General features: G+C 49.3%; 1 protein-coding gene across 1 annotated transcript in view; it reads right to left on the bottom strand.

Annotated features, from left to right (window-relative positions):
• Positions 1-14,224, bottom strand: part of FNDC1 (fibronectin type III domain containing 1) — a gene marked incomplete at both ends in the record, with an annotated part of 90,516 nt that extends 76,292 nt beyond the window's left edge. Inside the window, one exon of the mRNA XM_080700800.1 lies at positions 14,128-14,224. Coding sequence (XP_080556926.1) covers positions 14,128-14,224 — 97 coding nt within the window. The remainder of the gene's footprint in view (positions 1-14,127) is intronic.
• Between the last annotated feature and the right edge of the window lie 1,080 nt (positions 14,225-15,304).

Raw genomic sequence — 15,304 nt, 5'->3', positions numbered from 1 at the left:
TCCCCAGTGGGGACCCAGAGGAGCCAAATGCAGGCTCTGCAACAGGGCAGGCTCACAGAAGAGAGTCATGTGCCTGTGGCTTCCAACCCAGAAATGCCACCAGGTAGAGAAAGTCAGCCAAGGAGGCTGGACCCTCCGCTCACCATGGAGCAGAGGAGGATGAGCTAGGAGACAGGCCAGAAGCATCACTCCAGTTATGACTCCTTGGAAAAGCAGGAGAACAGCAGTGCCTAAAGACCCTTCCACACCCCCCAGCAATCAATCTATGGCTAAGCTGCAGGTGCCCCTCAGGGTAAGGATCAGGACAACTTCGCCCCACCTTCAGGAGACCCCGTGCTCACCCACGTCCAGCAAGTGTCTTCCTGGGGTTATAGGTGGGGCTACCTCCGCACAGGGACCAGAAGGCTCTGAAATAAGTCAGACTCATTTGGCTCATACTTTGGCCAATTCCAAGTCGATGTCCAGGATGAAAATCCACTCCTGGCCTGTTATATTCCAATCCCAAATTTTCCCCAGCTTGTGACATCTGAAAGAACCCAATACACTTCAAGCAATGAAATGGCACGGTAGCCTAAAAATATTCTGATAATTCAATGCCAGCGATATGAAAAATCTCCAATTTTCATATAAATCCCTCCTGAGACACAAATTCCCAGGGAATATTTAAAGTCTGAATGTGATGCTTTCTTTGTCTTATAGATTGAGACTGAAAGAAATTAAAGTCTAAATATCTTTCCTTTGCTGCTTTTCATTGTTTGTCCTCTGCCAGAGGCCGTTAATTCAGTGCCCAGGTGGGGGCAGGGCTCCCTCAGCCTCTGCAGCCTCTGCTGTCTTTCACTGAAATTGGTGCAGATCCTTCAGGATGCCCCAAAGCAAGAGCAGCTGAATCCACAGCTCTCCGCTTTTCTGAATTCTTAGGGTTCTAAGACCCCAAAACTTCAATGAGTCAATGAATCAAAAAATGGGCTGTCTAGAGGATACACTTAGTTCTGTCTCTCCAGTATACCTTCCCTGCTTCTTCTGCCTAAAGACCTATGATCACGTGACTCCACCACCCACAGACCTCCTGGGTTTGTTCTAACTAGAGCTGCTGCCTTTGGTCGCTGGTCAAGAAGCTGCCGAGGGGGAGGCCAGCTCTTGGTGTCTCAGGCAAAAGGGACTGGAGGTTAAGAGAGAGCTTGAGAGATGTTTAGGGCATGGTTGAGATATGGCTTGGGCGTATCCCTGAGAGTTCATGTGTGGGAACTTGGGTTTCCAGTATGGCAACGTAAGAGGTGGAACACAGGACTTGGGAGGCTGAGACAAGAGGATCACAGGTTCAAGACCAGACTCAGCAACTCAGAGAGCCACTCAGCAACTTAGTAAGACCCCAGTTCAAAATAAAAAGGGATGAGGGGTAGCTCAGAGGTAGAATTCCCTGGGTTCAAGCCTTAGTACACACAAAAAAAAGACATGGAGCCTTGCTGGAGGTAATTATGTCATTGGGGCATGTCCTTCAGAAGAATTAGTGTAGCACTTGCTAGATACTTTAATGCAGCTCACAGCTAGTTCTCCAAAGAGCAGGTTGTTATAAAGTGAGGCAACTCCATATGCCTGGCCCTTCTGTATGAAATTAATTTCTCCTCTACTACTTTGCCACATTCTGTTGCAACACAGGGGCCTCACCAGAAGCCAAAAGAACAGGGCTCCCTAGTCTTAGGCTTTCAGTCTCCAAAACTGAGCTAAATATTTTCTTTATAAAGCAATCAGCCTTGGGTGTTTTGTTACAGCAACAGAAAAAAGACAAATATAGAGCCCTGGTTGTAAGTCTCCGTGAGGTCCGCTCAATTCCTGCCCTTCTCATGGTACATCCCCAAGGGTCAATGAATTCTGTAATTCAAATTAGCTCAAATCGAGTTTTTGCCATCTGCATTCAGATCCTGACCAACAAAGCACAGCACTACTAAGCAAGGTCTTTTGTGAAAGTCAACAAAACCTTTGGAAGCTACCCCAGTAGCCAGTGTGCTTGGTCACAAAAGCTGCAGTATAGCCCTCCTCCCCCCAAGAGATGGAGGCACACACCAGGTAGTGGTGGCTGCCCTTCCTAGCTGAGTCCTTGCTATGGCCCGCTTAGCTGGGCAGTGGGAGCAGACGGACAGGCAGGGACAATAAGAAACTCCCCAAAGGAATGTTAAGGGCTTCTGAAATAGACTAGTTCCAGAAAACCCCTCAAATGTTAAAATGATTTATTAAGTACATCAAAAAGCGCTCTCTAATGCAAAAAACCTTCATGTTTACATAAATCCCCCTACTTCATCCTTCTTTGAAATTCAAGTTTGACTTTCCACTGGAAATTGCCAAATATGTCCCAGACTCTAAAATGAATAAAACACAAATCTCAATGTAACCACAAGTCTTTGACCAAAAATCCCAGTAATAAGCCAGAAAAGGCTAGAATGTACTACAATCCCACAGTAGAGCTCAGGGATGGGAGAGCAATGTGATATACAACTCTGAGCCTATTACTCAAGAGGAAAGGTGGAAAAACTCAGCTCTTATTGTTATAATACCAGACAGGATAAGGACACTCGGAAATTCAGAAGCATCCAGATGGTTGGCAAGACATGACCTAAACACTAAAATGACTGACTGAATTTTAAATAATTTCTCAAATAGATGTTGGAATTGTATTTGCCAAATAATTATGACCTCCATCCCTCTGCCCAAAAGGAAGAGAACTGAAGTACAGGTTGTTTTGTAACTGTGTAACATAAAACTAATTGAGTAGAATAGGCAGATGACTGGTTCTGGGTCACCAGAGTTGGTGTTGGGTAGACACAGTCTGAGTATTCAGACTATCGCCTGAGTCAGGCATGGTGACACACACCTGTATTCTCAGTATTTGGGAGGCTGAGACAAGAAGATCACAGCCTTGAGGCCAGTGTCAGGTAACTTGGTGAGACTCTGTTTTAAAGTAAAAAGTAAAAAGGACTGGGGGCGTAGGTAAGTAGGTGAAGAGCCTTGGGTTCAGTTCCCAGTACCACAAAAATAAACAAACAATACAACCCCCTCCAAAATAAACCCCAATAGCCTGGTTCCTTCTGCTGTTTTTGGGAATGCAACAGAAAACATCAAAGTGCTTCATCAAAGTGTTTCCCACAGGGGTGTTGACTTTTAGGGACCAAACTCCAGGTCTCTGGAATCTGAACTCATAAAACACTCCAGGCAACAGCTAGAAGAGCTGCACACACAACCTCTGACCCTACCGACACGGTGCCATCACCAGGTCAGAGAAACAGCAGGACAAGAAGACAAGCAGCTGCCTGGCCTCCAGGAAGGCACGGAGAGCCAAGGAAACACCCCAGCTGTGCAGACCTCGCTGATGGTTTCCATCCCTGAGCACCCGATCACTCCCCAGACAATGCTAACCTCCTGGATGCTACCTCCTGGCCCCAAAGTGCCCTGTCACGTGTACTGAGGAGGAGCTATAGAGACTCAGAACCCGGGAGGCCCCAGCAGGTACCACCCGGGAGGCCCCAGCAGGTACCACCTGGGAGGCCCCGGCAGGTGCTGCAGCATCCCTGTTTCTGGCTCCCCCATGACTCCAGGAGCCAGTCAAACCACCCTGCTCACCTCTCCAGCCACCTTGGCTAAACCTAAGTTCCCTGCAGTTGTCCCTGGCCCCTCCGGCATCTTTCAGCTTTTCACAGCAACAGAGCATCATTGTATTAGGGCTGGGAGGTCAAATCCCGTGCACCCGTGCCAGTGTGCTCACAGGTCCCTGGAGGGCCACTGAACACAACTGTGAATCACATTGTTTCTTCTTTACTAGCTGAAAGCCAGATGGTGAAGTATCCTAGTCTTAAAACAAAACCACATGCCACTGTTTATGTAGAGGGTGACAAAGCCCACTGCCAGCCACCGTAGGCCGTTCATGCCACATGCCCTTCCCCTGTGCCTGGGGACGTATGGTCCACCTTGGCAAGTTTCAGGGACCAAGCTCCAAGTCACATGTCAGCAAAGGCAATCCCACACTTGGACTTCAGGAGTTGCACCCAAACCCCACACCGCCTGGCTCTGCCTGGGTGCTGCTCCTAAGCTGGTTGTACATAAGGCCACCAGGCCTGGCTGCTGGCACAGGGGATGTCCACCAAGACCACCTGACCTCCTCCAGGCCACACGCTGCAGGAGACAGAGCCCTCGGTTCAGATGCACTGGGCCTTAACAGCTTCTTATGACAAAGTTGGCCTAGAATGTCCCCTATTTACATTCGGAGTGAAATTGGAGTGAAAAGAATAGTCATCGATAGTTTTTCTTACAGGATCTGCTTTCATTATCTTCCTGCTCTAACTCTCCCTCCCCACTCCTCTCTCACCTGGGAAAGAACAGCAGAGCTGGAAAACATAAAAATGGAATAATAAAAGGAAACATCAAGGACTTCTATTTCAAAATAAATGGCAAATGACGAAACCTAAAACCAAATTTTCAAGTGAACAGGAACTGACTGTAGTTTGCCCAAAGGATGCTCTTAAAATAAATCTGCCCTCTCCCTCAAGATGTTTCTGAAATGCTTTCAGCTGGACTTTTATGAATCCCATTCGAGTTTCCTAACTAATTTATAACAGTTTAGCAATGTGCATGGAATCTGGAGACTGCTGTGGGAGATCTTATGAACTGGCTGCCTCGTGGCCAGTCAGCCCCAACTTCTTTGGTTCTTGCCCCCCTCCACTGTAGAGGTTAGAATACTAAACACCAAACAGCAGCAGCCCTTCTGCTTCCCTTGCAGCTAGGATAAACACATGAGCATCTAGCCAGTGACCCAGGTAAAGAAATGCTTTGCTGAGCCGGGCGTGGTGGTGCCCACTTGTAATCCTAGCACTTGGGAGGCTGAGACAGGCGTGTCTGGGTTTGGGGAGAGCCTTAGCTACTTAATGAGGCACTCCACAACTCAGTGATACCCTGTTTCAAAATAAAGAATAAAAAACTGGGCTGGGGGGGGGGGTGTGACTCAGAGGTAGAATGCCCCTGAGTTCAATCCCCAGCACCACACACACATACACACATGGAAAAAAAAAATTTTTTGCCACTTCCAGAAAAGGATTTTGAAGGAGTCAGCTCAGCTATAATGTGCCTGTGTCTGTATCTTCCTCCCTTTTTTCCTTTCCTGGGGCCTCAACATGACACCTAGAAGATGCAGCAGCCACCTAGAGACATGAGGTGGGGAGTCAGAGAATGTCAACATGGCCAGTGATGGCAGACTGGGACTTGGAGTGGTCCTGGGTCCCCAGCACCATGGCGATCCCCCCCGCCAGGCCTGGTCTCTCTGCTCCCAGGGGTACAAGTAAGTGATTTCCTTACTTTGTGTAGCCACTGTTGATCGGATAATGTGTTTTCACGTTGTCACTTCTGGATCCAGAAAATCAAGAGACCTCTTCTCTACATTTCTAAATGAGAACTATAAGTTGACCTCAGTCTTTTGGTGTGTGTTGTTTTTAAGGGGTCCACCCTGAAATTGTAATGTAGACCACATCAGCACTCTGTCGGCATGCCATCAGCTTGAGCACGTCCATCTGTCCCCAACAGGATGCAGCCAGAAAGTAGAAAGTAGAGCTAACTTGACTCACAGAGCTGGCAGAACTTGCTCCTCGGGATTTGAGGCTTTAAATCTTTGGGACATTTTATTTACAAACAACAGCTACTGCTGCAAGAAAAAATAAAATAAAACACAAATTTTCTTCATCTACCCTCCAGCTTTCCAGAATTGTTTAGGGAGATGAATCGGGGGGGGGGGGATTCCATGGATGCATTTACTTATCTCAACAATAAGAACGCAAAGGACTGGAAGCGATGCCTAGGGTTGGGAAGGGGATACTGTACTCATGCCTGCTGTTGATAGCATCGGAGACCCAAGTAGAAAGGAGTACTTTCCAGGCTTTTGTGGAATCTTTTGCACATTCTTCAAATTCAGTTCGCAATCCAGAAATAGTTTCTTAAGGAATTGCCATGGTTTGCTGGCCTGGCTTCAACTCGGCCCACTAGAAACTGCTTGGCATGCCAGCCAAAAGACTCCCTGAAAATTCATGCCTTTTCCCAAAATGTGAAAGTCACATTTGTCTCGCTATGTCAAACACATTGGCATTTCTGTCCCCCAAATTGCCATGCACCTAACTCAAAAAGCTTCCTGAAAAACTACCCTTAGAGCGTTGTGGGGAGGTAGGTAGGAACCCGATACGCGACAGACATGACGGAAGCCAGCTAGCTGCCCTGGGGACCCAGGGCAAGGCAGGTCTCTCATGAGCCACTTTTAAAACCATTTAGATAATCACTTAGTGGTTACGATGGGTAGAGCAAACCATCCGTGGATACGGAGGGAGAAAAAGCTCAGCACACCCAATGAACAAAAGGTTCGGGCTTTTCAGTGAGTCCATTTGTTGTGATGTGCGCATCTATGTCTACACACGTTTGTTACCCCATTATGATGTAGGAATACAATGCACCAATAAAAATTTTTTTAAAAATTGTAAGGAAGTAAAGGAGAAGAAAGGAAATGGACATTGGTTGAATGTCCACTTAGTTCCAGCCATTCTATCCAACTACCCAGCAGACACTCACTGAGGACCCACGAGGTGTCAGATTCTAAGCTGGGGACACCAGCATGACTAAGAAGAATTCTCCGTTATGTCATTTTCCCTTGAATCCCCACTCCACTCTGTGCACCACACTGGAATTTCTCTCAGTCTTAGAAAGCTAAACAATACCCAGAATACCCAGAAGGGCTCCCAGCGAGAGAGAGAGAGAGAGAGAGAGAGAGAGAGAGAGAGAGAGAGAGAGAGAGATATCAAACCCAGACCTATTTGAAACCACATACCACGATCTGCCGCTGGGGACTCGGCACCCGGCACCGCACCTGCTGGCTCCCCTATTCACACCCATCACTCCTGCCCAGCCCTGCGGTGACCATCAGTGAGTCATCATCCCCAGACAAACGGAGTGTCATCCCAAATTAGGAAGTCCCTGACCTTCCAGGTGGTCCACGCTGCCACACCTGTTACTTCTGCCATCGTGAGTCACCTGTAGTCATCCCTCTCCTGCCCTGGTGATGTGCTCTCTGTGTATGTAGCCCTGTGTCTTACATGTACTGACACTTGCTGGTTGATTGAATGAATGAATTCTTGCACGCAGACATGAATGAATGAATGAATGCATACCCTGCAAAGGGAGACTCCCCCAAGGCTGGAATTAGAGGGCTCTTAGTAATCTCTCGGTTTTTTTCCCCATTTTGCAGATAATAAAAAGGTCAGAAAACTTGTGACCTGACGAAGTCCCAAGGGACAAAGCAGTGGTTGGTTCCAGACTTTTAAAACTGGACAACGAGATGGGGCACATAAAACAGAGCCTAAAAAACAAAACCCAGCATTTCCTTAGTTTTAGTTTTTTGAGGTACCGAGGATTGAATCCAGGAATATTCTAACTCTGAGCTATATCCCCAGCCCTATTTTATTTTTTATTTTAAAACAGGGTCTCATTAAGTTGCCAAGGGCCTCATTAAGTTGCTGAAGGTGTCCTTGAACCTGTGATCCTTCTGTCTCAATCTCCCAAGGACTGAGATGACAGGCAGGTGCCACCGTGCCCAACAAATCCCAGCACTTAATGACAAGTTTCTTCTGACAACTTCAAAATCCTTTAGTAATATTAGCCTTAACCTCACCCGCTCTGTTAACCCATAGGTCAGCAACTAACATTTATCAGCATTGTTTCTTGAATCAAATGGTCCACAGTAAATAGACATGAGCATCTTAGCACAAAGTGTGGCTCCAGGGAACCTTTTCATTAAAACACAGCCCCAGCAGTTGGTAGCTGTGATTTGGGTTCTAATGGACCAGTGACAGTGAGCAGCGGTGTTAGACGGCAAAGGGACTGAACAGTTCAGAGGTGGCAGGCTGGACTGAAGGGGCTGATGGGCAAGTTTCAATAGGTCCCACCTCCTACAGGATGCTCCCCACAGGAGGACCTTGCTCCTCTCCGCATGCCACATCTATTCTGCAACAGGAACTAGACTCCCTGTTGCTTTCTCCTCAGCTAATTCCAACCCGAGTTCAACACTCTCGCACACCACAGAGTCAGTTCTTAACAGCAGCAGCTACACTGGGACGGTGGGCTCAGAAGGGTGCTTTGAGCAAATCAGAAATGTGGGTGCTAGCGAAGGAAATGAGGGGAACCCCGCCCATGGCCAGACCCACAAGAACCCACATGGCCTTCAGGGAGAACGTGGGGTTTGTGTGCAGATCCCAGGACAAGCACAGAGGAGATAATGGACTTGGAAGAAATCTGTTCACCACTCTGAACTCAGTCCCATGGGAGAGAGAGGAGGCCATCACCAAATTCACCCAGTGAGCGTGGCATTTTAGTGAGATGACACGGGCAACTGTAGATTCCCCGGCACTCAATCCACCAGGAGTTATTAAAAGAAAATTAAAATGTCCACCTAGGAGCTCCTCATAAAGATGAAAACAGAATTATGAAGCTTACACTTTGTCAATTATGATGATAGTCACAACAGCAACCTTTTGCCATGAATCGGACACCTGGGTAGAAAAAAATGTATTTCTTCTTTTCATAACAACATGAAAAGTTCTGGAATTATTTTGCTATTCTCCTAAGTGTTGAATTGCATATTATGTATTCTAAGTATTATGATTAGATCGTTTGCATTATTTCCCCTTGGTAGAGAAAATAAGCATTGCAAGTGGAGGGGAGAGACTGAGGGAGCTGGGCTGACGGGAGAGGAGAGGGTTTCCCTCTCAAATCCCCGGGTCTCCCCCCATCTCCCAGCGGCTGCAGCTTCGACCTGGGCCTGCAGGGGCACGGGAGGACCCCAACTGTAACCAGCTGCTGCCCCCAGCTTTAAGTGAAGGCATCAGATCCCTTTCCCATTCGTGTTGAATTGAAAATGACGACTACGCAGTCGTGTAGGCTCAATGGGTGACAACGTCGGATCTGAGGGGGAGCGCCAGTGAGTAACAAAGTTGCAAAACAGCAAGTGTTAATAACTAGATGTTTCTCCTATTTGTCCTCTCTCCAGCTAGGGCGAGTGGAAAGGGAAAGGCTTCCGGAAGGCCAGCAGCGCCCTCTAAGGGCCGCGGAGCGCAGGTGCAGCCTCCCGCCAGGCCTGGGGAGAGATGGGGACTCCTAAATGCCAGGACTTTAGGATTACAAATGCTTTCGTTTACATCTACCAACGCTGGTAAAAGCCATGGGTGAATAGCCACCGCCATTCTCCCAAAGGCACCGAAGTTTGACGCTGACTTCTAACTTATCATAGTCTATGCATTCACAAGTAAAAACAGACATAGACATACTGTGTTCTCTCCTATTATACCTTTAAACACTCACCTCTGTATTACTTAACAGCAATAAAAGCTCCTGGTGCATAGGTTTAATTATAACCTAAGATGGCCCTAAGTCCCATAGGGAACAATGAAAAGAGGTCTGGTCCCTAATCAGCCCGGAGCAAAGGGGCCTATCTGCCTCATTTCCTTCTGGGCTTCCAGACCCCTCGCCCCTTGAGACGGGCATAGTAATGGTACCCAAGATGTCCTTCTCCCAGCGCCCAGAGCTGAGGAATGCAGGCACCTCGGGGGCTGGAAAAGCAAGGAAACAGACCATCCCAGATCCTCCAGAAGAACACAGCTCAGGGAGACCCACTTTGGACTTCTGGCCCCCAGGACTATAAGATGATAAATCTGTGTCCTTTTAAGCCCCAAGTCTATGGCCATTTGCTACAGGAGCAGTAAGATACACCACCACTCCCACCCTCGCCTCCTCGTGCCGGGGAGCATGCCCTTGTGAATGGCATTGATAATGCTCTGCCACTCTTGGTGATGACCCTCTAGGGACATGACCTGTCACTCTGCGATCCTATCACAACCTCTCACTTCCCGGCAATGAATTTTGAGCTCAGTCAATGAACACAACAGGCCTTCCATCTGCGAGGCTCCAGAGCACAAGGTCAGAGGGCAGGGCACAATCAGCACCTCCCTGCAGAGAGGGAGGAGTGGAAGAGGGGCACCCTGACAGGTGCAGGCAGGTGGGGCCACAGGGCAACTCCTAAGGGCTTCGAAGGAGGATGGCTCTCCATTCGCGGGGCTGTCCATCGGTGAAGATGGGCTAGCCCACGGTGCATCAGATGGAGGGCGGTGCTGAGATGTACCAGGAATCTTGATTGTTAACCTTCTTCCTCTGTCTACTCCAGCGGCTCTCAAACTTTTGGCCTCTGGATCCCTTTCTACTCTTAAATTTATGGAAATCCCATTATTTTTTCCTGGGGTTTTTAATCTAACCTTATTGACTACACTAGAAACCAAACTAAGAGAAGTTTATAATGTGTTTTGGGCTGAGGGTGTAAGGCACTTGCCTAGCAGGCACAGGGCCCTGGGTTTAATCCTCAGTACAGAAATTTAAAAATAAAATATGTATTTATTAACTCATTTTAAATAACAATAACCATTCCTTACATGTTTACATTAAAAATCGATTTTATAGCCGGGCATGGTGGCGCACGCTTGTCATCCCCGCACTTGGGAGGTGGAGACAGGAGGATCAGGCAGGTTCGGAGCCAGCCACGCTGGCTTAAGAGACCCTGTTTCCAAATAAAAAAGTATAAAAATAGGTCTGGGAGTGTAGCCTGGAGGTAGAAGGGCTTCCAGGAACCCCAGTACCACCAAAAAAACCCCCAATTTTATGATAAATAGGTATATTTTCTAAAACAAAAAAGTAAGAACAGTAGCACTGTTTTCACATATTAGCAAATTCCTTTACCAAGATGGCTGGCTCTCTGGTCTGCTCATTTATTCTATTGCTATGTGATATTTTGGTTGAAAAAATCTACACAGACATATAGTTGGAAAATTATTATAATATCCTTTTTGAGTAATTTTGAAAAATCTTTGATACTTCACCAAAACCAATCAAGGAGAAGTTTCTTAAAGGTTAACTGCACCACAGAATCTGAAACCATGCAAAGATTTTTTCACTTTTTGCTACATTAATAGTCCACTGGAGGCCAGGCATGTTGGCTAACGGGAGGCTGGTGCAGGAGGACCACAAGTTTGAGGCCACAGTGAGCAACATGGTAGACCTTGTTTCAAGAAAAACAAGTTCACTGAGCCAGAGCTGAAGATGCAGCTCGATGGCAAATTGTTTGCTTGACATGCACGAGCCCATGGGTTCCATCCCAGAACCTCAGAAAAATTCCTTGGGCCATCTTGCACTTCAAATGAATCTTTACCTAGGTAACAAACTGTAAGATTATACATTGGACATTTATTGGTTCAGTTGGTTTTGCAAATCGCCCAAATGTTGACATGTTTTGTAACATATTTTTAAAAGTACACGCATATATTATCATCATGGATCTCATTAGAAAGTTTCTAAGTATCAGGAAGTTTCAAGCCTAGAGTAGTGGAGAAAACTTGGCTAAATGCAAATTCTCTTGAAAAGTTCAAATTTTATCACTGGTAAGAAATACTAGCAGTTGTTTTTTGGACACAGTAGGCTCCTTTTGCTTGTTTTTTATAAAAATGTCTGCCAGATACTCAAACCAGTAACTTCGGCTTATGTGTAGTCATTCTTTTTTGTTAATACCGTCAGTACAGTATCCATCTAGAAGCAGTTTGATCTGTACCTCAACTTATCACAGCAGTGCTTTTCCTTGGGGCTACCACTCAACTTGGGTAGCCAGCAGAACTGCCGCATGTGACCTTCCCGCTTCCTTTCACAAAATATTCCAAGACACACATCTGAGGGTAGAGACTTGGTGAAGTTAACCATTTGATTGCGGCACCAAAGACATTCTTAATTGAAACTAACGTACCTTTTTTTTTAACTGCAAAGGTCTGAAAAACTGCACCCTCGGTGCAAATTTCAAAAGAGGAAAGGGCAAATAGCATCCTAGTATTACTTTTAAGATAATTTGACCTTGAGGATTCCCTGAAAGGATGTTTAGGCTTTAAAGAAGAAAATAAAGTCACCCTTAACCGTTCCTCGATCCCCATTATAAATGCACACATGTATCCACATGTTTTTAGAAAAATAAACCATATCAAACTAGCAAACACCATCATACTTTAAATGTTTGCACAGTGGCCTACTACAGCAATGCAGAGAGTCTGGGGGTGGGTGGTGATTGCTTGTTTTGTCTGGTTTTTTATTGACCTTGAGTTGCAGAGTTTGTGCCCTGTAAACCACTTTCACAATAAGGCAGGCTCCTGTGGATTTCCACTGGTCTGCCACTAAGAACGCAGCTCTGCGCAAACTCCTTACAGAGACTGGCCCCAGAGGTGCAGAGGAGGGGGACGCGCATGGATCCATGCGTTAATTCAACCGGAGAGAGGGAACGGTCTGTCCGTGGCCCTGCTGCTGGATCTGGACCACGAGTCTGGAGCAGCGACTGCAGCTGTGTATGGCAAGAAAGACAGAAGCCTTCCCAAGGAATCCTCAGAATAAATTATGCGCCCCCTCTGGGTATCTTCCCCAGCACGAGGAGCTATCCACAGGTCTGCTCCTTTCCTTCTATTATTTAATTTAGCTGGGGTAAATACTCATTTTGAAATGTGCTTTTCTTCCTTTGTCCGGTTCTAGTCTGGTCATCATTTTACTGCAAATCCCACGTCAACACAGTGCAGAGAAGCGCCAACAAGCGTTCCAGCCCCAGCATTCCACAGCGCAGTGATTCACAGAGCAGAAGGCAAGAGAAGGAAGGGTGCGCAGCTCGCAGGACGCGAGGGCCCTCCCAAACACCCAGCTCACACAGGCCAGCAGCCCTTCCTTCGGGCAGGTGGCGGTGGAATCTAAAATGAACAAAGCCGTGGCCACCACGAAGCTCCTTTAGTGCCAGTTCCAGTTTCGGGTCGTTTTTTGAAATAAAAACTCTTTTTGGTGCTCAGAAAAGTTTAACTTGGAAAAACAAAAGCCACGGGCTGTAGGTGGGGAAGTTGGAAGCCTGAAATAGTTTTATTCTTTCAAGTACTGTACAAAATATGCAGTGAATGCTTTCCTAGAGATCGCTAGCAGGAAGAAGAAAAAAAAGACCCTCCAGCTGACACTGAGCGGCATCTGGCACTGGGGAACTGGACATAAACCAAACCAAGCAGAGCGCATGATTTCTCCAACAAGAAGTCACACAGCCACGACCCGCAACTTCCCTCCTTTTATCTTTGTGGCAAGAAAGCAACGCAGACACTAAAAAGTATCACAAAGCAAGTCCCCCTGGTCCCAATAGCAGTTGAATTCTTTATAATCCAGCTGGGAGACAACATTACCAACAAAATTGTCCACTCCTTGGACTTCTCCAAACTAATGGCACAAATGAAATCCATACCGTTTCAAGAGTGACCATGCACGCAGGGCAGGTGGGAGCGAGGGCCACCAAGGGCGTAGGATGAAAACACACCACAGGCTTGTCTCTTCCTGGGTGAGATGCCAGGAGATGGGCAAGAGAGAGCTGGCATCTTCTGATGCCAAAGCCCCCTTCCTAAAGAAGGCGTCCACCCTGGCTCCAGCCTCGGCTTTGGGAAGGGTGAGGTTCTCGGGTGCCCACTCCGCTCTCTGTCCTCTCAGGACAGAAGGCTTCCCCAGCTCCCGAGTGCCCACCCGGGCGCTGGCTCCAACTGCCCGCGGCTCTGCTCGTCCTGGAGCAGAGTGAGGCCCCCGAGGCCCCCCGCAGCTCCAGCCTTCCCCTTGCCCCTCCACACCGGCCCGGGCTCTCTGCCTCCCTCTGGCCTCCTGAGTGACCCCTCCGTGGCAGCCATCCCGCCCGCAGACAGGTGACTGCGAGGGAAGAAGGATGCCCACCTACGTCCCCACAAAGTTCTGGGCCAATGAAGTCATACCCCTCCCGCATCGCAGGAGTCGCCTCTCCTCTCCCTTTGCCTTTGCCAGAAACTCCCCGGGCAACCGGAGGGCTCCAGACCCCCGGGTGGGTGCGCGATAAAAGCGCCGCATCCCCGGTGCCAGGGTCCGGGCGCCCCGTGCCAGCCCTGCGCCCGGCCCCTGCCATGAGGACGCCCAGGTTGGTGCGCGGGGCGGCGTCCCGGAGACCGGCGGCGGGCAGAGCGGCTTCAGCGGGGCGCAGAGAGCCGGGCCGCGTACCTGGGGCGGCCACCGGGGAGGCGGCGGGCAGCAGCGCGGCCAGGAGCAGCAGCGCCGTCCAGGGCAGCGGGCGCGGCGCCCTGGCCTCGGGGGCCATCGGGAGCGGGTGCGCCCGGGCAGGGCGCGGGCGGCTGGCGAGGGGCGCGGGCGCAGGCAGGTCGGGGAGCCCCAAGGAAGCGCCGTCGGGCCGTGCGTCTGCACTGCCTCCGCCCGCACACACCCGCCGCGCTCCGCTCCGCCACTGGGGCCGCCCGCGCCCGCGGCGCCTTGGCCTTTTAGCCGCGCTCGGGCGCCCCCTGCCGGCGGCGCGGGGCGCGGGGTGGCGGCCGGCCCAGGCGGGCGGGGCGCCGGGTCCCAGGGCTCGGGAGTCCCCGGGCCTGACTTGGCAGATCTGCTAAATCGGTGGTCGCTATGCGGGCAAAGTGGCCAGGGAAGATCCTCCCTTCGTCTAGCCCTCTCGCTTTGCGGCTGGGGAAGTGGCCCTTGGCGTCTAGGCGCTGCCAAGCCCAGGAATGCACTTTGTCCCCTTAAATAAATACCTCTGGTTTCAACCTTGGGAGCCCTGGGCAGGAGCTTCACCTCTATCTGCACGTGGCAGTCGTCCCTGCGTTCCTTGCACGCCGCCAGTGTGCACAGGAGAGGGCTTTTCTGATGTCTTGGACACTTGCTCCTGGTGGGCAATTTCTGTGGCGCTCAGGATACCCACCGAGAAGGAAGCCACGAGTGAGTGCGCCTAATAAGGGCGAAGACTTCAGGACCTCACGTTTCCCACTTCTATAATTTTAACACTGCCCTAGGTCTCTCCGTGCCGGATTGCAACCTGGTTTGGGTCAGCTCTCCGTCGGGGAAACCGCACAGGCCCTGCAAGCGGGCGAACAGCGCCCCTGGGGGCGACGAGGACTAGAGCCAGGAAAGCCTGAGCTCCAGCACCCAGTTTGCAGACCTGATGCTACCCAGAGCCTGGGACCAATTCTGCACGGTGACAACCCCAAACTAGACCAGGTGGTCTGTGGCATTCTGCAGAGAGAGAGAAAAATTAATTGTAGACTGATCAAAAATGGAAGCAAAGAATCCTTACTCTGAAAGGAAACGGCAGAGAGCAAGCCTCCAGGCGTTCTTGCTGCCCCCTCTGGTCTGACCGCAGCCTGGGAAAGGCATCCACCGACAGCTCTCCCTG

The sequence above is a fragment of the Muscardinus avellanarius genome (genome assembly GCF_963383645.1).
Source record: "Muscardinus avellanarius genome assembly, chromosome: 8".
In the NCBI taxonomy this organism is placed as follows: Eukaryota; Metazoa; Chordata; class Mammalia; order Rodentia; family Gliridae; genus Muscardinus; species Muscardinus avellanarius.
Note: the sequence above shows the minus strand (reverse complement) of the source record. Positions and strands in the feature narration are given on the sequence as shown.